Source organism: Galeopterus variegatus, unplaced genomic scaffold, assembly GCF_000696425.1.
Source record: "Galeopterus variegatus unplaced genomic scaffold, G_variegatus-3.0.2 Scaffold14, whole genome shotgun sequence".
Classification (NCBI taxonomy): Eukaryota; Metazoa; Chordata; class Mammalia; order Dermoptera; family Cynocephalidae; genus Galeopterus; species Galeopterus variegatus.
Window position 1 is genome coordinate 647392 of NW_007726125.1, and position 21938 is coordinate 669329.

General features: G+C 51.1%; 3 protein-coding genes and 1 pseudogene across 3 annotated transcripts in view; 3 read left to right on the forward strand and 1 right to left on the reverse strand.

The window, feature by feature from the left end:
- The window catches only part of SEMA4B (sema domain, immunoglobulin domain (Ig), transmembrane domain (TM) and short cytoplasmic domain, (semaphorin) 4B), a 29668-nt gene extending 21960 nt beyond the window's left edge, over positions 1-7708 (forward strand). The window contains exons 6-15 of the mRNA XM_008565846.1: positions 538-649; positions 928-1041; positions 1168-1319; positions 2158-2339; positions 2478-2628; positions 3665-3875; positions 3974-4089; positions 4362-4528; positions 5661-5746; positions 5962-7708. Coding sequence (XP_008564068.1) covers positions 538-649; positions 928-1041; positions 1168-1319; positions 2158-2339; positions 2478-2628; positions 3665-3875; positions 3974-4089; positions 4362-4528; positions 5661-5746; positions 5962-6698 — 2028 coding nt within the window. The 3' untranslated portion in view covers positions 6699-7708. The remainder of the gene's footprint in view (positions 1-537; positions 650-927; positions 1042-1167; positions 1320-2157; positions 2340-2477; positions 2629-3664; positions 3876-3973; positions 4090-4361; positions 4529-5660; positions 5747-5961) is intronic.
- Positions 6992-8292, forward strand: LOC103582235 (annotated as a pseudogene).
- On the reverse strand, positions 8285-12155 carry CIB1 (calcium and integrin binding 1 (calmyrin)). The gene is made up of 7 exons (XM_008563836.1): positions 11876-12155; positions 11715-11749; positions 10499-10607; positions 9261-9411; positions 8998-9116; positions 8814-8902; positions 8285-8546 (listed from the first exon to the last, which is right to left on the reverse strand). The coding sequence occupies exons 1-7, from the start codon at positions 11924-11926 to the stop codon at positions 8525-8527; spliced, it is 576 nt and encodes a 191-aa protein (XP_008562058.1). The 5' UTR covers positions 11927-12155; the 3' UTR covers positions 8285-8524.
- Positions 12156-12784: 629 nt separating this feature from the next.
- GDPGP1 (GDP-D-glucose phosphorylase 1) lies at positions 12785-19867 on the forward strand. The gene is made up of 2 exons (XM_008563985.1): positions 12785-12893; positions 18495-19867. Exon 2 carries the CDS (start codon positions 18515-18517, stop codon positions 19670-19672), a length of 1158 nt encoding a protein of 385 aa, XP_008562207.1. The 5' UTR covers positions 12785-12893; positions 18495-18514; the 3' UTR covers positions 19673-19867.
- Positions 19868-21938: the final 2071 nt, after the last annotated feature.

A 21938-nucleotide genomic window follows, 5' to 3' on the forward strand; every position in this document is an offset into this window, starting at 1 on the left:
CTGCCCTACCTTCGACTTGCCGCTCTCTCGTGCTTCCTCCCGCTTCTCTCCCTTGCTCTTGCTTGGTTCTCTCATCTCATCTTGGTTCTCTCTCTCATCTCTCTCATCTCATCTCCCCTTTTCGTTCCTACCCTGTGCACACCCTAGCAGAGGGTGGCATTTGAGGCCATGTATTGAAGCACCAGCTTTGGAGTTAGACATCCCTGGGCACCTTGAGGCTCAGCTAGTTTTGTGATTGGCAAACTTTACTTCGGTCGGGGGCGGTGAAGGACACAGAATGAGTCCTGTTGCTGCCCCTTCCTGGTCTACATAACTTTCTAAGCCTCATCTCCCATCTGCCAAAAAAGGACCAGTGGTGCCTGCTGCATCAGATACTATGAGATGGTGTAGCTCTCTACCCTAGGTACAGGGGTGAGGACAGCCTGTCTGACACCTACCCCCTCCTGTCCCATGCACTGCACCTGCCTACAGAGTTGCCTACAAGCCCACTTCTCATTACCTGACATGCCCCTCAGTCTGCCTGTCTGCTCCTTGCAGAACGTGGAGAACTTCACTCTGGCACAAGATAAAGTGGGGAATGTCCTCCTGGAAGATGGCAAGGGCCGTTGTCCCTTTGACCCCAATTTCAAATCCACAGCCCTGGTGGTTGGTGAGTTTTGGGGGGAGGATGGGCACATCAAAGCTCCATGCAGGAGCAGCAGGTGCACAGGGCTGGCTCTGGGCAGGATGGGTCCCAGGTCTGAGCTGGTGGGTCCATGCCTTGCTGATGGCTAGGGGTGCAAAGTGACCATGGGTTGCCCTTGGATTTGGCTTTTCCAAGTCCTGCTTCCTTCTCTGCCCACTGTAGGCAAGATGGGCAGTGCTGGGGTCACTCTGGGACCTGAGTAGAGAGAAGGGGCCATTCTCATGGGAATGTTTTCTTGGCAGATGGTGAGCTCTACACTGGAACAGTCAGCAGCTTCCAGGGCAATGACCCGGCCATCTCCCGGAGCCAAAGCCTCCGCCCTACCAAGACCGAGAGCTCCCTCAACTGGCTACAAGGTGAAGTCCTCCTGCCACCCACCCAGTGGGCAATCATGGGGGTCCGTGTGAGGGGGCAGTCTCCCCCAGCAGGGCCTGTCTCCAGGGTTTCTGGGCTGACTCCGCACTCCCCACTGGACCCTACAGACCCAGCCTTTGTTGCCTCAGCCTATGTTCCGGAAAGCCTGGGCAGCTTGCAAGGTGACGATGACAAGATCTACTTTTTCTTCAGTGAGACTGGACAGGAGTTTGAGTTCTTTGAGAACACCATTGTGTCCCGCATTGCACGCATCTGCAAGGTGAGGGGGATGGGCTCTCAGTGTGACCACTCCCCAGACGCTGAAGGCTACGCTTTTCTCTTTCTCCTTTTACATTAAAATATCTCTTACTATTTTTTTTCTTACTTAAGAATATTGGAAAATATTGAGAAGTATGCACAAAAATCACAAGATAAAGAGGCAGTATAGCAGCATTCTTAAGAGCACAGACTTGGGAGGCAGCCTGCCCAGGTTCAAAGCCTGCCCATCATAGATCTAGGATCTGGGGCAAGTCCCTCGTGCTCTTGGTTGAACAGTTTCCTCGTCTGTTAAATGGGAACACCACCACCACCGACCTCAGAGACGTTACGTGGATTAATTAATCCGTGTAAAGCTCTTAGCATTGTGGTAGGCAGTGACTCATTGTGAACTATTACTGTTATAATCCCACCTCCCCACCACAAGAAGGGACTTCTGTTAACATTTTAGAATGTTCCTTGCTGATCTTTTTTTTGTGTATGTGTAACTATATGTGTATTTATATTATTAACTTATTTACAGATATGAGTTTTGCTGTATCCTTTGGCATCCTAGTTTGCTCAGCAGTAAATCATGGACACCTTTCCATATTTACGTAGGCTCCCATTCATCCTCATTTCTTTGTAATCTGCAGTCAGAAAGGACTCTTGTGATGGCTCATGTACGCTGTCTCCAAGTTTTCTGGAATTTAGGTGGAACTCAGTCCTGGCTTTCACTTGCCCTTCATTCCCAGTGTCTTTCTCAGCTACTGCTGGGGAGGGGACAGTGAGGAGATATCATGCCTCCACCCCATGGCCCCGGCTTGTGCCTAAGCCCAGCTCGTCCCTCACTCTCCCTCCAGGGCGATGAGGGTGGTGAACGGGTGTTGCAGCAGCGCTGGACATCCTTTCTCAAGGCCCAGCTGCTGTGCTCCCGGCCTGACGACGGCTTCCCATTCAACGTGCTGCAGGACGTCTTCACGCTCAGCCCTAGCCCCCAGGACTGGCGTGACACGCTTTTCTACGGGGTCTTCACTTCCCAGTGGTAGGGCCCCAAGGACCTAGCTGGGGGTGGGAGGGTGAAGGGTGGCTGGGACTGAGCCCGGGAGCCTGCCTTTGGGCCCAGCTAGCCTCATCCTGAGCCCCCAGGGCTCCTGGGTTAATGCAGCTACTTCCTTTGCAGGCACAGGGGCACTACAGAGGGCTCTGCTGTCTGTGTCTTCACTATGAAAGATGTGCAGAAGGTCTTTGACGGCCTCTACAAGGAGGTGAACCGTGAGACACAGCAGTGGTACACTGTGACTCAGCTGGTGCCCACGCCTCGGCCTGGAGCGGTGGGTACTGGCTCCCTGAACCTAGAGTGGGTGCTGGGACCAAGGCTGCCTAGCCTCAGACAAATCACTTGGCTTCTCTGAATCTGTTTTCTCATCTTTAAATTGGGGACCTAAGCCCAGGACTTCTTGTCTTAGTGGGTTAGATGTGACTATGTCAGAATGCCTTCAATCCTGTCTCAGGCCAGGCAGGTGTGTCCCCATCAGGCTGCTGACTGCACACTATAGTAATCGTCCCTTCGCTGAGTCCTTCCCTGCCTTAGCTGTGAGCTCCTTATTTAATTACAAGTGACCAAACGACCAGGCCATGGGGAAATAGTCCTTTCTTCTTTCCTTCCAGTCTAACGGGCTCCCCCTAAAGCCAACCTTGAGACAAGGATAGGAATGCCAATAGTTTATTTGGGAGGTGATCCCAGGAAGCAGTGTGGGGGAGTAGAAAGGTGAGAGGGAGGAGGAGAGCCAGGACAGCACTTGCCATTTGGCCTTCAGCGCTGTGGGCAGCTGGAGCTCAGACAGCTGGGCCCCCGAGCCGGTATGGAGTATGTCTCAGAATTGTCCCACTGGAGTAGTTGTCACCAACTCCTGTGCCTCATTGGTTGAGGGCCACTCCACCCTGGTGCAGAGAAACCCTCAAGCAGAGAAAATCAGGAGGCCCCAGGCAGGTGCGGGAACTAACGGCAGCCAGCTCTTGCGGTTGCACAAGACTCTGCGCATCCAGGGCTCCCTGAGTGCTGGTGAAGGGAGGCTGGAGAAGCAGGAAGTGTGGTCATGGCCCTTGAGGCCATGTGTGCATGTGATGGTGAGGAGAGGGGTTCAGGGAGGAGGCACAGCAAAGAAACTCTGCATGCCCTTGGTTTCTCCACACCCTGGGCTTTGCACTTGGCCTTCAAACCGGCACATTGGCCCTCTGCAAAACTGCGAGAGATGAGCTGTGGCTCCCGAGGTGGGGCCAATACGGCTGTGTTCCCTGGGGAGGCAGGGCCCCATCCTGCCTGCACCCTGCAGTGTTGCAGCCTGACGCTGCTGCCTTCTCCTTCAGTGCATCACCAACAGTGCCCGGGAAAGGAAGATCAACTCATCCCTGCAGCTCCCAGACCGAGTGCTGAACTTCCTCAAGGACCACTTCCTGATGGATGGGCAGGTCCGCAGCCACCTGCTGCTGCTTCAGCCCCAGGCCCGCTACCAGCGTGTGGCTGTACACCGTGTCCCTGGCCTGCACCATACCTACGATGTGCTCTTCCTGGGCACAGGTGAGAGCCTGCAGCGTGGCAGGCTTGGGGGAGGGGGTGTGGCTGGTGGTCATGGGCGGTGCGCTCCCTGCAGGGCCTGAGTCCTGTCTATGCTCCAGGTGATGGCCGGCTACACAAGGCGGTGGACGTAGGCTCCAGGGTGCACATCATCGAGGAGCTCCAGATCTTCTCCCCAGAACAGCCCGTGCAAAACCTGCTTCTGGACACCCACAGGGTAAGCAGACAAAGGAGGAGTCTGGGCATTGTGTGCTTGGGGGTGCCCCTCCAGTATCACTAAGCAGCCCCCGCCCAGCTTGTCTTCCCTAGCCCCAGCAAGATGGAAAGATACGGGATCCAGGCTCATGGCACAGGCTCTCAGAAAGTGGGGATGCCAGGAACATGATGGAGGCCCCTTGGGGTGGTCTGGTGGGCATGTGAGCCAGGTGTGGCATGGGTGATGGCCCTCGTTACCATGCCCTCTCTCATCCGCCATGTCTGGCTGTGCAGGGGCTGCTGTATGCTGCCTCATACTCGGGTGTAGTCCAGGTGCCTGTGGCCAACTGCAGCCTGTACCACAGCTGCGGGGACTGTCTCCTTGCCCGGGACCCCTACTGTGCATGGAGTGGCTCCAGCTGCAGGCATATCAGCCTCTACCAGCCTGAGTTGGCCTCCAGGTGAGAGCTCCCAAAGGCCCCCTTCCCCTCATCCATCCCTGCGCACTGGGCCTCAGAACACCTTGCCTAGGCCCTCTACAGGATCACTAAATGGCCTCATTCACCTCCATTGTCTGAACATAATTATTAGTTAGCTTTCTTGCTTACTCTGAAAAATGTTGTAGTTCTGACAGTAAGTTTATATGTTTGTCTTACCTACCTATCTGTAAAGCAGGGACATGATTTAATAAAGTATGAAATGTCACAGCTATGAAAAGCCTTGCAGGAGAATGGGGATTGGCATGTGAATGTGTTTTAGTAATAATAAGGGCTACAAAACGGTCCTTTAACAAACCCATTAAAAATTGGTTTTGGAATAAGCTATTTGGATTGTAAAATGTTCATTTAGAAAATAGGGATGAGCATGAACAAAATAAAAACTACCCCTCCCCTTACTGGCCAGCTGCCAGCAACCAACCAACCTAACCCCAACCCCACCACCTAGAGAGAATCACAGTGAGATTTTGATATATTACCCTCTCAGATTTTTCTACATGTGTAAAATAAACGAAAATCCATGTATTCTAAACAAAAATGAGATCTGTCCCATTTGTGGTGTTCTTGCTTCACATGTGGATGGACATAACTGGTGTCAGTTTTGTATTTCAAACAACCAGGCATGAGCATATATACATACACCTGGAGGACACACCAGAAATGTTAACTGTCGTGATCGCTGGATGGTAGATGATATGTAATTTTTGTAGTGTTTTTATCCTTTGTGTTTGCTTGAGTTTTCCATTTTCTGAGTGCATCAGTAATTACTTCTTCATTATTTTTTATTAAATAAATGAATGCATGTGCATTTCTAAAAAAGAGACATATACATACTTACAGATCCAGCTGTTCTTCCAGACTTTTTCTGAGGGTACATAGTGCTTTTCTAATTAAGGGAAATAGTATAGTAATTTTCATTTGAAATAATGCTGATTCAAAGCCTGTGGTGGTGGGGAATCAGCTCAGGGCAGTCTCTCATTTGGGCCTGGCAGGCTGAGTGCTAGATCCCTTACCCAGGCTGAGTCTGTATTGAGCCGTGAGGGAACATGGGCTCACAGGGCTTCCTGGCCTATCCTAGACTTTCTCTGTTCCCCAGACCATGGATCCAGGACATCGAGGGAGCCAATACTAAGGATCTCTGCAACAGTTCCTGGGACAGGCCCCAGTCTATTGTACCAACAGGTAAGGTGCCCCCTCAAAGGGTGGAGGAGAGAAGTGGGGGCCAAGTCTGCTTGGAAGGCTCCTCAGGCGTGTAAATGCCTTTTCTCATATGCTCATCCCTCCAGCCCTGCATGCAGGGCCCCAGAAAGTGAGACTCAGACAGTCCTAGGAGTCCCAGTTGCCCGTCATGGCCCCAAGAGCACAGTCCCCCCACCCCGTGCCTCTTTTACCCGCAGGCGAGAAGCCATGTGAGCAAGTCCAATTCCAGCCCAACACAGTGAACACCTTGGCCTGCCCTCTCCTCTCCAACCTGGCGACCCGGCTCTGGCTGCACAATGGGTCCCCTGTCAATGCCTCGGCCTCCTGCCGTGTGTTGCCCACTGGAGACCTACTGCTGGTGGGCAGCCAGCAGGGGCTGGGGGTGTTCCAGTGCTGGTCGCTAGAGGAGGGCTTCCAGCAGCTGGTGGCCAGCTACTGCCCAGAGGTGATGGACGACAGGGCGGCGGACCGAACAAATGGGGTCGGCAGCATGCCTGTCATCACGTCAGGTGTGAGTGCGCCAGCTGGTGCCAAAGCCAGCTGGGGTGTGGACAAGTCCTACTGGAACGAGTTCCTGGTGATGTGCATCCTCTTTGGGCTCGCTGTGGTGCTTCTGGTTTTATTCTTCCTCTACCGGCACCGGGACGGCATGAAAGTCTTCCTGAAGCAGGGAGAGTGTGCTAGTGTGCACCCCAAGACCCGCGCTGTGGTGCTGCCGCCTGAGATCCGGCCGCTGAATGGCGTAGGCCCTCCTACCTCCCCACTCGACCACCGAGGCTACCAGACGCTGTCAGATAGCTCTCCCAAGCCCCGGGTCTTCACCGAGTCAGAGAAGAGGCCACTTAGCATCCAAGACAGCTTTGTGGAGGTGTCCCCAGTGTGTCCCCGGCCCCGGGTCCGCCTGGGCTCTGAGATCCGTGACTCTGTGGTATGAGAGCTGACTACTAGAGGAGGCCACCCTGGCTTCAGGAGCCATGAATGCTCAGAGGGGGCGGCTACACCTCCACTTCTCCTGGAACACAGCCTCGGTGCCTAGCCCTCAGGTGCCTTGGGGCCAGCTGGCCTACTGCTCTTCAGCTAAGTAGTGAGGCCCCACAAACCAGACAGCCATGGTCCTGAAGGTCCTGCCTGAAGATGGGGCCTGCCCAGTGGGCAGAACAATGCTCCTGATGTAAACTGAGCCCTTTGTTTAAGAAACAATAGAAAATGTGAAACCAGACAGAGAGGGAGAGAGACAACACGCAATGGCATGCACATGGCCACTCTAGTTCACAGCCTCCTGGCCCCCCGGGGGTGTTGGAGACTCATCCAAAATGGTTGTTTGAGACAGAGTTGGAAATTCTTCACCAACTGGCCTCTTCCACCTTCTGCCTTACCCTACTGCCACAAGCTGCCCTTTCTCACTGCAGAGCCAGGGGCCAGCTTGGGCTCCGCAGGTGCTGCCTTGCCAGCCAGCCAGCCAAGGATCTAGTTGTTGCCGCCATCATCCTACAACCTCAGGGACCAGAGGGCCAGGCTGGCACTCCAGTCCCCACCTGGCCCTGAGCTCAGACCCAACTCGTGGACCTTTCCAGCCTGTATCAGGCTGTGGCCACATGAGAGGACGGCGTGAGCCCAGAAGAGTTTATGACAATGTACACCTTTCCCTTGGAATACAAGGAAGAGACTGATACCTGCCTTCCTCCATTCCAGCCTGAAAAAGCCTGAGTGTCCCCTTCTACCACATCCACCCTAGCCCCACATTTGAACACAGACACAGGAAACTAACTGTACCCTGTCTTCTCCCCAGTCCCCAATTCACCCGTCACACCTTGCCTGCCTCTACTCTAAGGGATAGTGACAATGTCCAGCACAGGGGCCCTGGATTTATGTGGGTTTTATATTTTTTTTAATAAGATGCACTTTAATTTTTTTAAAAATAAAATCTGAACAGTTATTGTTTAATCATGGCCCTTCCTCTTAAAGGGCTGCTGCTTTTTCAGGTTGGACTAGTTCTGAGTTCTGGGGGAGTTCTGAGCCTCCTCTTTCCAGGGACCAGTGAGCCAGTCAGCCTACCCTGGCTGACGACATCTCGCAGTGGAGCGTAGCTCTTAGGTGGGGAGTTTAACCCACTGATGAGCAGGGGCGAGGGATTCATTTGGTTTACCTCAGCCACTTTACTCTGCATCCCCGGTTCAGTTCAGCAGAGGTGGGGACGCAGGGGACAGGGCCTTTTTTTCCTTAACTATTTAAAAATCTTAATTTCTCAAATGATCACACAGTAAAATTGACTTTTTTCTTTTGGTGTATGGCTCTTTGAGTTTTAACATCTGTAGAAATTCATGTAACCAGCACCACAATCAGGATACGGGAGTGTTCCATCCCTCACAAACTCACCCGGGGGTGGGCGGCGTGAGGGTGTGGTTTGACTTCCCACTGGCCCCTTCTTTAGATGGTGCTTATTCCTAGCATGACTGAAGGCTCCTGGAAGTTCAATCCTTCCTCATACCAGTGTTTCTAGTGTTACAAATAAACAGGGTCAAAACTTCTAAACGTTTATTAATGATTAGTAGAAACACAAACGGAGCGATGACAATGGCGGTGAGAAGGGAAGAGGCCCTGACAAGGAGGGCGCTCCCCTACCTAGGGCCAGACTGCACAGTGCCAGCTCCAGGCTGGGCCAGCCTGGAGCTGGCCCAGGCAACACAGGCTTAACCTTGGCCACAGCTCAGCAGTGGAAAAGTTCTTGGACAGGGTGCTGGGACACATGCTGGGGCGCTGTCACAGGACAATTTTAAAGGAGCTGAACGAGAAAAGGGGTTGGATTTTCTGTTGGAAGAGGAGGGTAGAGACTAAGCCCAAACTAACCCACCTCTCCCCAAAGACCCTTCCTTGGAATGGGCTGTGTCCCATGTATGTCAGTCCCTTTTGGAAGAAGAGTTACCTGAGACAGGAAGCAAGGGGCTTTCTCTCACCCCAGCACCACCTCCAGAATAAGGTCCCAGAGACCGAGATGAAGCAGATGGGGACTTGTAGTTACCCAGAATGCACAGGGGGACCACTGTCATACCTGGCAAAGTCCGGTGAACGGGAGATGACGTGCTGGAATTCAGAGAGATTGATGGTCCCATCCCTATCAATGTCGGACTCTTCCAGGATCTGGGAAAGGGAGAGCTTCAGGCCAGAGCCCCAGCCCTTCCCTCCTGCTCCCAGGCCCAGCTGGCGAGCTAGGCCCAAGCCTGCCAGCTGCTCACATTGTCAATGAGCTGCTTCATTTCTGCAGCACTGAGCCGGGTGTCCTCGCCCTCTCCTGTGAGGCAGTTCACGAGCCGGCTCAGGTCTTCTCTGTTCAAGGTTCCATCATCATCAAAGTCTAGAAAGCAGACACAGGAAGCCGAAATGGGCATGGTCAGGAAGAGCTCCAAGGTTTCACAATGGCCCCCACTCGCTAAGCAGTGCTGCCACAAAGCCCATGGGGGAAGGGGTGGTGTTCCACTAGGCTCCTCCTGGTCCTTACCGAAGATACGGAAGGCATAGTGGGACTTGATGTCTGGGGTTGCTGTGTCACTAAACACACTGAGGAGGTCCAAGAAGTCCTCGAAGCTCAGGCTGTCTCTGGTTGGGGATGTAGAGAAGACCCTGCAGATTCGCTCCTTGAAGGGGTTTGTCTAGGCAGGAGAGTCTTCTGTGAATGCCACAGGACACAGCCTGGGGCCACACTCATCAAACCCTACCAGAAACTTGAGGGACCAGGTTACAGTACCAGCACCATGGAGCTCAGGCTTATGAGGGAGAACAACCAGTGCCTTGGGCCAGCATGGAAGACCTTGAGGTCACAGGAAGGCAAACTGACCCAGCTGGGGAAGGGCCAGAGGTGGCTTCCTGGGAGTCAGTGTTTAACCCAAAGGCCAATCATATACAACATAAGTGGGGGCAGAGTGGGAAGAGGAAGGCATTCTATGCAAAGGGAGGAAGATGGGCTGGCTATTTTAAAACACAAACTTTTTTTTTTTTTTCCTTTTTGTCTTTTTTCGTGACCGGCAACAGGATCGCAACCCTCGGTGTTGCGCCCGCACCTCACTCAGCCAGTGAGCGGCGGGTCTGTATGTGGGATCCGAACCCTCGGCGGGAGCGCCACCACACTCCCAAGCTGCGCACTGTAGCAGTGCGCCACCGGGCCGGCCCTAAAACACAAACATTTAACTGAACAACTACCGTATTACAGACATTGGGCTGGGCCCTCTGCATAGAAGTTTTCACAGCAGCCCTATGGAGTGGCAATCAGCGTCTAAAATAGGATTTCTCAAACTTTAATAAAGTAACTCACCATACTTTTTTTTTCTTTTTTTTTTTTTTTAAGTTGACTGATAAGGGGATCTTAAACCCTTGACTTGGTGTTGTCAGCACCACAGTGAGCTAACCGGCCATTCCTATATGGGATCCGAACCCGTGGCCTTGGTGTTATCAGCACCACATTCTCACAAGTGAGCCACAGGCTGGCCCTTCAACTACTCTTAAAGGACAAAACTTCTTTGAAATTCCCAAGAATATGTCCTAGTACCCCAATTTGAAAAGTACCATTCTAGATAATTCTACTGGGTGATTTTGGTAAAGCCTTTGCCCCCCGGAAATCAGGACTAAGCAGAGAAAAGACCAGAATGGAGACCGATGAGACCATGATCTCAAAACAAGTGGCAAGAAGAGTTAGGGAGTCTAGCAGAGGGAGTCGGTGTGGAGGGGGTGGAGGGCTTGCACCTTGAGCTCTGGAAGGCTGAGGATCTGCTCGAAGGACACTTGTGCCTGCAGTGATTCCTCCATGCTCCGATGCTCCTGGGGAAGCAGCTCACAAAACCGCCTGTGCGCTCTGGCAGAGAGAGGGGAACTTGCTGACACTCTCAAGCAATCAGTCTCTCTATGTGTATTACATCTCCACTCCTTATCTTGCTACCCATTATAAACCAGGTGAGGAGCTAAGGTCACATACATAAAACTTCCGAGTCATCAGACAACAGTAAATCAAAGGGAGACATACCACAAGAAAGAGTACAGTGGGAGTCCATTCTTGCAATGGGTATTTACTGAGGGTCTACTGTGTGCCAGGCACTGTACGGGGCACTGATTCTAGAGATCCCCAAGGGATGGAGAAGTTGGGGAAGAAGCCAGAAATTGGCTCTGAAGAACAGAGAGATAAGAGCAAAATCAAAACCTCACTCTCACTTTCACTTCAGGATCTGCTCCTCAAAGCCTCCCTCTTTTTAGCAGCTATCTGGAACTATCCTCCTCCTCAGCCGCCACCTCCTTCCCACAGGAATTATCTTTGCCAAGGGAAGCCCAGGAATCTCCTCCCTCAAGTGTCCTGGCCGCATAAAGCTGACACACAGCTAGGAAACGGGGTTCTAGCCCAATTCAAATCCACTTACTGGGAGTGTGGTCTCTGAACCTGTTTCATTGTCCTGTACCTCCCTCCTGAAGATTAAATTAGGTAATGTAGGCAACCACTCAGCACAGTTCCTGGCACATGGAGAGTGCTTTGATAAGCGTTAATGGTTACTGTGCAGGTAAAGTTGGGAGGAGCCAGGCTTCCCAAGGCTTTTCTTCTTTTGCCAGTAGGCAGAGTCGGCCTAGAGCCACAGCAGCCCCTGCCGGACTGGGGCAGGAAGTTCGGTGGTGCAGAAGCCAGCAAAGGGCATGGTCAAAGAGCGCCCAACTTTTCCTGGAATCTACGACGTGGCTCTGCGGTGTGAAGTTGGGACCCCGGACGCGGGCGGGGAGGATGTGCCTGGAGGAGGGCGCGGCCCGGGTTTGGACTCCTGGCCTCTAGTTTCAGCTCCGCTGCTGACCTCAGGCAAACCCCTGCCCCTCTCACCCGGAGGGCCTCAGTTTGCCCATCAGTAAGATAGTGTCCCCCCCACCCCCCAAGCTGTCTCTAGAAGATTCCGAGGTCGAAGATAAGGTTCGAAGAAGCACTCACAGGAGGATCTCCTGCTTGGTCAGGAACGTCAAGTCCTGGAAGGCAAAGCCAGAGACCGGGTTAGCGGGGCGCCCTGAGGCCGCCGCCTCCGCCCGCTCCGGGACCCCGTTCCCGGGCGCAGGCCCGCACGCGAGCTCCCCGGGGACTGGCGACCCGCGCACCTGGTACTCGGCTAGCAGCTCCTTAGACAGGCGACTGCCCGAGCCCCCCATCACCGCGCCGCGCGCACAGCTCCACCAACTCGCCTCGGGTCGCCGGCAACTTTCTCACTTCCGCCTTCGGGCCGCGTCACCGCCCCTCCCCGGCAACCGCTCCTGGGGCCAAAGCTCCCGGGCCCGCCCCCTCCTTACAGCGCCCCGGCGCTCCCAGCCGGGTTTAGCCAGCCAGCTTCCCGCTCCGGGCTGTCCCAGGCGAGCTGGGGGCGGGGCCCGGGGCGGGGCCCAGGCCTCACGGCCCCGCCTCCGGAGTGGGCAGGGCGGGTCACGCCGTGCGTGTGCGTGCAGGCTGCGCAAGCGTCAAGGAGGTCGCGACCTCCCTATGGTCCTGGGAGCTGTTGCGGAGGAAGTCGCGCGGTGTATCCGCCTCATCTGCAGCAGAAGGTGGCGGCGGTGGCGGCGGTGGCGGCAGCCCTAGGTGGGGTCCGGTAAGGGGCGTGCATCTAGGAAATCCCGCTCCGGGCTGTCCCAGGCGAGCTGGGGGCGGGGCCCGGGGCGGGGCCCAGGCCTCACGGCCCCGCCTCCGGAGTGGGCAGGGCGGGTCACGCCGTGCGTGTGCGTGCAGGCTGCGCAAGCGTCAAGGAGGTCGCGACCTCCCTATGGTCCTGGGAGCTGTTGCGGAGGAAGTCGCGCGGTGTATCCGCCTCATCTGCAGCAGAAGGTGGCGGCGGTGGCGGCGGTGGCGGCAGCCCTAGGTGGGGTCCGGTAAGGGGCGTGCATCTAGGAAATCCCTGGAGCCGGCATATTCGGGAAACCTCGAGGCTCGCTGAGTGGCCGGAGGTAGTCGGCTTCCCATCTGCCCGGAGAGGGCTTTTCCGGATGTTATCACGGGCACCGCACGTGTTGCAGCCCCCATGGCACCTCTTCCAGAAGTAACCGTAACCTTGCTACATGTTGATGCTGTTTATTGAGTATGTCAAGCACTGTGCATAGTTGTCTTCGATTCTTGCAACAGCCCGGCAAGGTAGGTTCCCAATTTACAAACGTGGAAATACATAGGTTCAGAGGGTTTCAGTGACTTGTCCGGTCTCGGGCATTTAGAAGTGGGTCTGGTCCAAGGCTCTTTTCAAGGCTCCCACTGCTGTTTTCATCATTCCAGCTTACATGCTCTCCTGTCACCCCACCCCACCCCACCCGCAGACTGTGTGCTCTTGTGCTGTAGGGACCAAGGCTTTTTCCTCTTTCAACCCCTAGGATAATGCTTGGCACAGTAAATATTTATCTCTCAGTAAATATTTATCCTGTGCACACTTGAATAAATGAACCTATATCACTCCACAAGGTGAGGATTCCAAGCTGCTGGGAGGAGGAAAGGGAGATGGGAGTAGTTCTTGATCCTTCCCATTCATTCTACTTGCTGACCTTTGTAAAGTCTAAACCTGAGCATGTCAGTCTCAGTTTAAAATCACTAAATGGTTAAAAATCCAAATCCTGGCCCTCCATAACCACACTTCCTTCTCTCTCTCTGCCCTTTTCTGTTGGTTCTCTGTGTTTCAGCCACTATAGACTCTCAGTTTCTCTTCTGTATTATTCATAAAGCTTTTCCTGACTCCCTAGACTAGATTAGGAATCTGCACGCGAAGAGTACCCAGTGCTTCTCCTTGACAGCTTGTATCTTGTTTGCAATTTATGTTTATTGAGTGACGATTGGGTTTATGTCTGTTTCTCCACTAGCCTGCAAGCCCCATGAGGAGCTGTGGAGGACCATGATCCCTAGAACCTGATAAGTGATTGTTGTTCAGTACATGCTTGCTGAGTGTAGTTTTCCCAGCACTCGATAATAAGATGATCATCTGAGAGTGACTCTAAATGACTCACTACATCATGGGCCGGCCCGTGGCTCACTTGGGAGAGTGTGGTGCTGATAACACCAGGGCCATGGGTTCGGATCCCGTATAGGGATGGCCAGTTGCTCGCTTGGGTGAGCGTGGTGCTGACAACACCAAGTCAAGGGTTAAGATCCCCTTACCGGTCATCTTTTAAAAAAAATAAAAATAAAAATAAATAAATAAATGACTCACTACATCAACCTGTGAGTTCCACTGTTGTAGAAATATTCCACTCCATGAAGTGGAGGCTGCAGAGCTATGGGAATACCAAAGCCAATCAAAGTGCCTGGGGTGTAGACCTGTGCCAACCTAGTCATTATTCTCTTGATAGTAGGCTCTTTCTTGTCCAGGAAAGAGTTGGCCTTCTGTTAGTAGAAGGGTAGGCAAAGAGCAAGAAGCTATTACTATATCTCCTGTATTAGACCGAGGAGAGGGAGCGCTGGCCATCCAAGGCTAATACCTGGGCTGCATAGTGATCAGAATCTCTTCATGGTGAAGATATGGGTCTCAGCTTTGTGCCGTGGTGACCAGCTGTGACCTAGATCTCCAGCCACCTCACATGGCTCTGAACCCTTCTTCACTAACAACCTTCCGATTATCATTTTGCTTCCAGGTAGATTTTGTACAGAGGAGAGTCTATAGTGACCAGCCAACAAGAACATTTTGTGACATTTGGCATATTGCTCCTTGTAAATTATTAAATAGGCATTGTGAATTGTCTGGCAATCCTTGGTGAATCTGGTCAGCATATTGTCCTTCCTGCACCTGATCAATTCTTGATACAGTAATAAAACTGAGTACTAACATACTTTTTAAAAATAGTGTCCATTGCTGCTTGTGAAATTATTTTGTTTCTTAGTTAGATTTTTCAGAGGTTTGTTTATTGATCAGGTGTTTGTCAAAGTACCAGCTCTTGGTTTTGTGAATTAATTCCAGTTTTTTCATGTTTTCCAAGACATTTTTTTCCTGCTTGTAATATTATTTCTTTCTTCCTGTTTTCCTTGGGACATTAGATAGGATGGCCACACGGGTTTCTCTAAGGCAATGATATATTGTAACATTATGATATTTACGTATTGGTTTTTGTCCACATTCCTGGCTCATGCTACTGTCTGACCTTCTCCTGTCCTCCTTTCACCTGCTCCTTTTTCTGGGAAATCTCTGACAGGAAATTCTCTGACCTACCTTAACTGATTGTAGGTCATAAGACCCCCATTTCAGGAGGAGCCCTGCCAAGCCCTGGAGGAAGCCTGAGAGGAAGGAATGCTGCACGGAGAAGTCAAGACGAACCTGAACAAACAGGCGTCATTATCCTTGTGTCATTCATGCTTACATAATGAAGCTTCCATAAAAGCACAGGGTTCGAGGAGCTTCTGGATAGCTGGACACGTGGAGGTTCCTGGAGGGTGGTGCACCCAGGGAGGGTATGGAAGTTCAGCGCCCCTTCTTCTGTACCGCACTCTATGCATCCTTCATCTGTATCCTTTGTAATATTCTTTTTAACATACAGGTAAATGTAAGTACATGTTTCCCCGAGTTCTGTGAGCTGCTCCAGCAAACTAATGGGGGGGGGGACCCCAGTTTCTAGCTGGTCCGTCAGAAGTTCCAGAGGCCTGGACTTTCAACTGGCTTCTGAAGTGGGAGGCATTCTTGGGGACTGAGTCCTCTCACTGTGGGATCTGAGCTATCTCCAGGCAGATCGTGTCGGAATTGAATTAGAGGACACCCTGTTGGTGTCTGTTGAAGGACTGCTGGCTTGCTAGCCAGTGGGGAGAAATCCCCACACATTTGGTCACAGAAGTCGGTCATCTGTGTTGATTGTGCTGAGAGCAGAGGAAAGACAATGTGTGTTTTTCCCACTCTCACTCAGTTTTCTGTTTTTCCCCGCTTACATACCTTTACACATAGGAGCTGAGACATGAAGGAGTCAGTCTTGTGAAGGAAATCTGGGAGAAGGATGTTTTAGGACAAAAGAACAGAAGGCACCAAGGCCCGGAGCAGGAACAAGATTAGTAAGAGAGTAGAGTGGGCAAGGGGGAGAGATGTATGAGATGAGGCGAAAGAGGGAGGCCCAGCTAAGCCCGCAGAGCCCGGAGGCCACAGTACGGAAATGGACTTTACTCTGGGGGTTCAAGGTCACATACCTGGTGAATGGTAGAACTAGAATTTAAACAACTTGTCGCCTTCCAAAGCCTAATCTCTTTCCATTCTTTCGAGATGATGATACCACCTCGAAGGCTTGTGAGGTTCACTGAGTGGATATGGAAAGTACACTACTGTGGCACAAGATAGACATGCAGTGTTCCTTCCTCTTGGTTTTCCTATAAAGGTTCCTATCTTGTCTCTTAAGTGTCCGATCCTGTTACGTAGTCACTATTGATTTGTCACTATATCAATTTTTTTTTTTTTTTTGGTCTTTTTTCGTGACCGGCAACGGATCGCAACCCTCAGTGTCGCACCGGAATGGGATGGCAAACCCTCAGTGCTGCCCCCGCTCCTCGCTCAGCCAGTGAGCGGCCGGTCTGTATGTGGGATCCGAACCCTCGGCGGGAGCGCCGCCGCACTTCCCAAGCGGCGCACTGTAGCAGTGTGCCACCGGGCCAGCCCAAGTGTTCTTCTTTATTCCTAAGTAAAAGGAACTTAAAATTTACTATTAATATGACAATACCCACTTTCTGTTCATTGATATGTCTTTATTCATATTTTTAGCCATTTGGTGTCATCTTGGTCCTGAGTTCTTGGTCCTAGTCGCTGGCTTTAAATGTTATTGTTGACTTCCAAATTTGTATCTAGCCCAGACCTTACCCTTGACCTCCAGGCTTGACTGTCCGGCTGCCTACATCACTTCTCTTCTTGGAAGCCCTGGCTGCTTCTCAAACCTAATAATCAAAAATAAACTCTTGCTTTCCCCTCCTTCAGTCAGCCTCTTCCCATTTCACCTCCCCAGCTTCTCCATCTCTGTAAATGCCACCTCAGTCTACCTTGTTCCTGAAGCCATGTCATTCCCAGTGCTTCTCTTTCCCTTCGTCCCCATAGCCAAGATGTCAGCAGGCCCTATAGGCTTGGTCTTCAAAACGCGACCTAAATCCCCTGCTCCTCTCTGTGTCTATTGCCATCCCTGCCACCCAGTCACCCTCATCTCTCACATGGCCCACGAGAATGGCCACCTAAATGATCTGTTTCCCCTTTGTTCCCCACAACCCATTTCCACACAGCAGTTAGAAAAAGGTTTATGAAATATCAGACTATTTTTCTGCTTAGGACCTGCGACCATAATGCATAAGGCAACTCTCTAGCCTCATCCCAGACCCTCTGACCCTTGTCTGCCATGCTCCAGGAGCACTGGCCTCCATTCTGCTCATTGAACAGACATAGCACTCAGGGCCTCGGACTTGCAGTTTCCACTACCAAGAACACACTTCCCTCAGCTCCTCATTACTGGCTTCTTCTTGTCCTTCTTAGCTCAGCTGTCATCTCAGAGAGTCCTGCCTTGCCTTCTTATTGAAATAGGACATCTTAGTGACCCTCTGTTGTATCACTTGTTTGTTTCCCACAAAGTGCTATCACCATGGGTAGTTACCATGTTTATTCTTGTTTATTGTGTGACTCCACCACAAGAACATAAATTCCGTAAGGATGGGGACCTTGTTTGCCTTTTTGTGCCACTATGTCCTCATTCCCTCATACTCAGTAGTTACTTCATGGATACTTGGGTTTTGTGGCTCAGTTGAACTTGGAGCAAGATGTACAGAAGAAGTGCCCCCAGAACATCAGGAGTGGGCATGAGTTGGGCATTGAGCATGAATGAATGATTTCTCCCTGGAAGGTTTGGCCCTGGGCAGATATGCACACACTGGGCCATCCTCACCCAAAAGGTTCTATGCGTGGCCATTTGGAATTACCACAGAACAGTGGAAAAGCTGTTCCCACAAAAGAAATGGTCATCTTTGAAACCCTGGGCACTTTCCTACACTGGAACACTGGTACAGTTTTCTGGAGGGCAGTTTGATGAAATGTGTATCAAAAACCTGAGCCATGGACATACTCTGACCCAGTGGTCTCCTGGGATTTTATTTTAAAGGAAAATAAAAACCTTTACAGAAATGAATGAACAGGTGTCCATTGCAACATTGTATATAATAGGATGAAACTAGTTACAGCCTTATAGCATCAAGGTCAAGAATTGGGATCCACATAGTAGCCAGCCAACAGAAACAAAAACTAAAAGAAGCTACAACCTATATGTACACAGTTGAAGATGTTTTGTTTTAAAAAAAGGTCTATCTATATATAATCATGAGGCTAAGTATAAATTGTGATTTTTCCCTGGGCTTTGGAACAAGGGTTGTATTTTATCTTTATTTTTTTCTCCATTAAAACAGTTTACTCAGGGCCAGCCCGTGGCTCACTTGGGAGAGTGTGGTGCTGACAACACCAAGTCAAGGATTAAGATCCCCTTACCGGTCATCTTTAAAAAAAATAAATAAGTAAATAAATTTAAAAAATAAAAAAAAGTTTACACAATCAATATACATAACTTTTACAAAGAAAATATAGTCAATATGTATTTTTAATTCAGCAGAAACATAAGCTCAATTGCATGTGATAAAATTCTGTTTCCTAAATATTTTACCAAAGGCATATATTGATTTTCTAATCAGAAGAAAAAGTAAAAACTATTTGAAAATAAAAATCTCTGGAAGTGGGTTGCTATCAATGTGCTTTTCATCTCTTAGGATTGTTTCAGGTCAGTTTCATGGCTATTCCACCTGATTCCAGTGAAACTTCCTATTTGCTACCTCCAAACAAGGAGGACTGGGAAGGGCAAGGCATTCCTGACTTTGTCTATGGGCAGAAGGAACTTGTGACCAAAGGGATTCAGTGGCCAAGAAATGAGCCTGGTCTCCTGGACGCCCTGCCACTGTCCCGCTTCGACTCTGCGCTCTGCTCTGCCTGGGCGCAGCGGATGGAGCTGGGGCTGTTTCGCTACCGCCTGCGAGAGCTGCAGACCCAAACCCTCCCTGGTGCTGTGGGCTTTGTGGCTCAACTAAATGTGGAGCGTGGTATGCAGAGGAGGTGCCCCCAGAATATCAAGAGCGTGAGGCAGGCATTTGACCCTGAACAGTTTAACTTCAATAAGATCCGGCAGGCAGAAATCCTCTTCCGTTTGCTCCGGGAGCCTGATCTCCCCAGTGCTCTCCAGCAAGAGGACATCTTCGTGGTGATCAATGTCAGCCCCCTGGAGTGGGGCCACGTGCTGCTGGTGCCTGAGCCTGCCCGTGGGCTTCCCCAGCGCCTGCTGCCAGGGGTGCTGCGGGCTGGGATTGAGGCTGTGCTGCTGAGTTTACACCCGGGCTTCCGTGTTGGCTTCAACAGCCTGGGTGGATTGGCCTCAGTGAACCACCTCCACCTGCATGGCTATTATCTGGCCCACAGACTGCCTGTGGAGGGGGCGCCAAGTGAGCCCCTGGATCCTGGGGGCCATTTGCATCTGCTCCAGGCTCTCCCTGCTCCTGGCTTCCTCTTTTACACCAGTGGGCCAGGCCCTGAATTGGAAGCCTTGATAAGCAGGGTATGTTGGGCCACTGACTATCTGACTGACCATGATATTGCACATAATTTGTTTGTGACCCGGGGAGCTCCACCTGGAAAGACATCACTTTCCTCAGCCCTCACAGGGGTCCGAGTAATTCTGTGGGCCCGGAAGTCCAGCTTTGGGATAAAGAAAGGTGATGCTTTCAATGTTGCTCTCTGTGAGCTGGCCGGGCACCTCCCCGTCAAAACATCCCAGGACTTCAGCAGCCTGACAGAGGTGGCTGCTGTGACCCTCATTCAGGATTCTCTGCTGCCCCCAGCTCAGGCAGAAGAGGTACAGGCAGCACTGGTGGCCCTGATGTCCCAGGAAGAGCAGTAATTTTTCCGGAGGTATTTCTTTTCTAGCTGATCTGAGTTGCTTTCCAGAGGGCTGTTCATCGTGGTCACGTGGGCATTTATTTTCATGACTGCCTTCTCACCCATCTCAGTCTAAGAGGAAGGATAAAGAAAGAACTGATAAATGGTCTCTTTAAAGGGGAGAAACCTCAGAATAAACCTAATGAATGAGCTCTCATGGATGTCTCTGCTTCTTCTCACCTTTCTCCTTGGACAAGCCCCAGGGATGTCAAACCTATTGTTAAAAAGGGAGTGTGTGCGAGAGTTACACACTCCTGACTGTATATGGACTTTTCTCTTCCTTTGATATAGTGTTAACCGAGTGATCGTTCATGCACCCCAGCATCGAGCTGCCACTTCCTCTGATCTCGCCTCCATCCTTATTCTCCTTTTGCCTACCACTGATTTTTTTTTTTTTTTTTTTTAAAGATGACCGGTAAGGAGATCTTAACCCTTGACTTGGTGTTGTCAGCACCACGCTCAGCCAGTGAGCGAACCGGCCATCCCTATGTGGGATCCGAACCCGGGGCCTTGGTGTTATCAGCACCGCACTCTCCTGAGTGAGCCACGGGCCGGCCCACTACCACTGATTTTTATTTCTTCTTCCCTCCCTCACATTTGGCCCCGCTCTATCCAGATGCCCTACTTCTTCACCTCCCTGGCCACCTTGAATTTTCCTCCAGCCCCCATCACTGAGTTGAGTGTTCTTCATATTCATCATCTCATGTGAAAAGAAGGTGTTCTCACAATTTTACAGGTGCGGGTAACAAATGAAACATGGAGGCCGACAGATTTAGTAATTTGTCCAAAGTCTGATAGCTGGCGTCGGGACTGTGGCATAGGCAGATACTGGAAGCTGAGCTGGGGCAATGTATACTTGTGACTGCCTCTCCAGTCAGCGGCTCCCATGACTGGCAGTGCTGTCCTTAACAGTTCACGGCCCCTGAGCCTCAGCCAGCCCTCCCAGGTTCTTTCCCAGGCACTTCATAAGCTCCTCATGATGTAGGCTCCTCATAAAGTCCAGAGCTAAGTTCTTACTTCACCTGCATCTGAGTCAATCTGGGAAATTTTTATTTTTTTTTTTATCTCATCGCTATGTCCTGCCTTGTTATTCTGGGGATTTCCACTGGTTCCAGAGAACCAGTCAATAGGTGCTATTGTAAGAGAGTACTTGGGTGTAAAAATCCCATTTTCCTTTGTGCTCCCGTGATTGTTGTACAGCATAAGTAAAAGAGGTCCTGGGTCTGGCTTTCACAGAGATGATCATTGCCAGCACACCTGCCCTGGACATCCTGAGGAAACGAGCTCTGGCTTACCGGGTAGGGAACAGGAGGACTCATAGAGGTGGGTGCCAGCTTCTGGCTGAGAGGGCTCTCCCAGCAGGGGTTTTGGCTCCTCTGTCTCCCAGTGTGTGAGCCTGGACCTGGGCGCTGGCTTAGGCTTTCCCATGGTTGGCTCCTTATGCCCAGGCCTGTACAAAGCTTTAATATACAGTTTTAGTCAGAGGTTTTATATTGCAGAATATGTTACAAAGTCTTATTGGGATAAAGCAGAATATGCACCCATAGCCCATTTTAAAGAAAAAGAGGGCTGGCCCATGGCTCACTCGGTAGAGTGCGGTGCTGATAACACCAAGGCCGCGGGTTCAGATCCTATATAGGGATGGCCGGTTTGCTCACTGGCTGAGCGTGGTGCTGACAACACCAAGCCAAGGGTTGAGATCCCCTTACCGGTCATCTTTAAAAAAAAAAAAAAGAAAGAAAAGAAAAAGAGCTTAACATTCTATCAGAAATTTTTGGCCACCCTCATGTTTTTGGCAAATTGCTGTAATTTTAGCTTAGTGCCTCTTTCTGCAAGCTTTTGCATATCCAAGCTTCAGTAACACTTTATTTTGCTTGCTTGCTCTCTGAAGGGAGTGCAGATAACCATTAAAGCAAAGTGGATTTTGTGTCCATGGTGATGAGCCAAATATGAGTATTTTCCCAGTGTCTCCCTAAGACTGATTTTCATAGGAAAGCCTTTCCAGGCCCAAGTAAGTTTTTCCATGAAAATGGGGGGAAAGGGCCGGCCTGTGGCTCACTCGGTAGAGTGCGGTGCTGATAACACCAAGGCCACGGGTTCGGATCCCACATAGGGATGGCCGGTTCGCTCACTGGCTGAGCGTGGTGCTGACAACACCAAGCCAAGGGTTGAGATCCCCTTACCGGTCATCTTTAAAAAACAAAAAAAGAAAGAAATATTCTTATTGC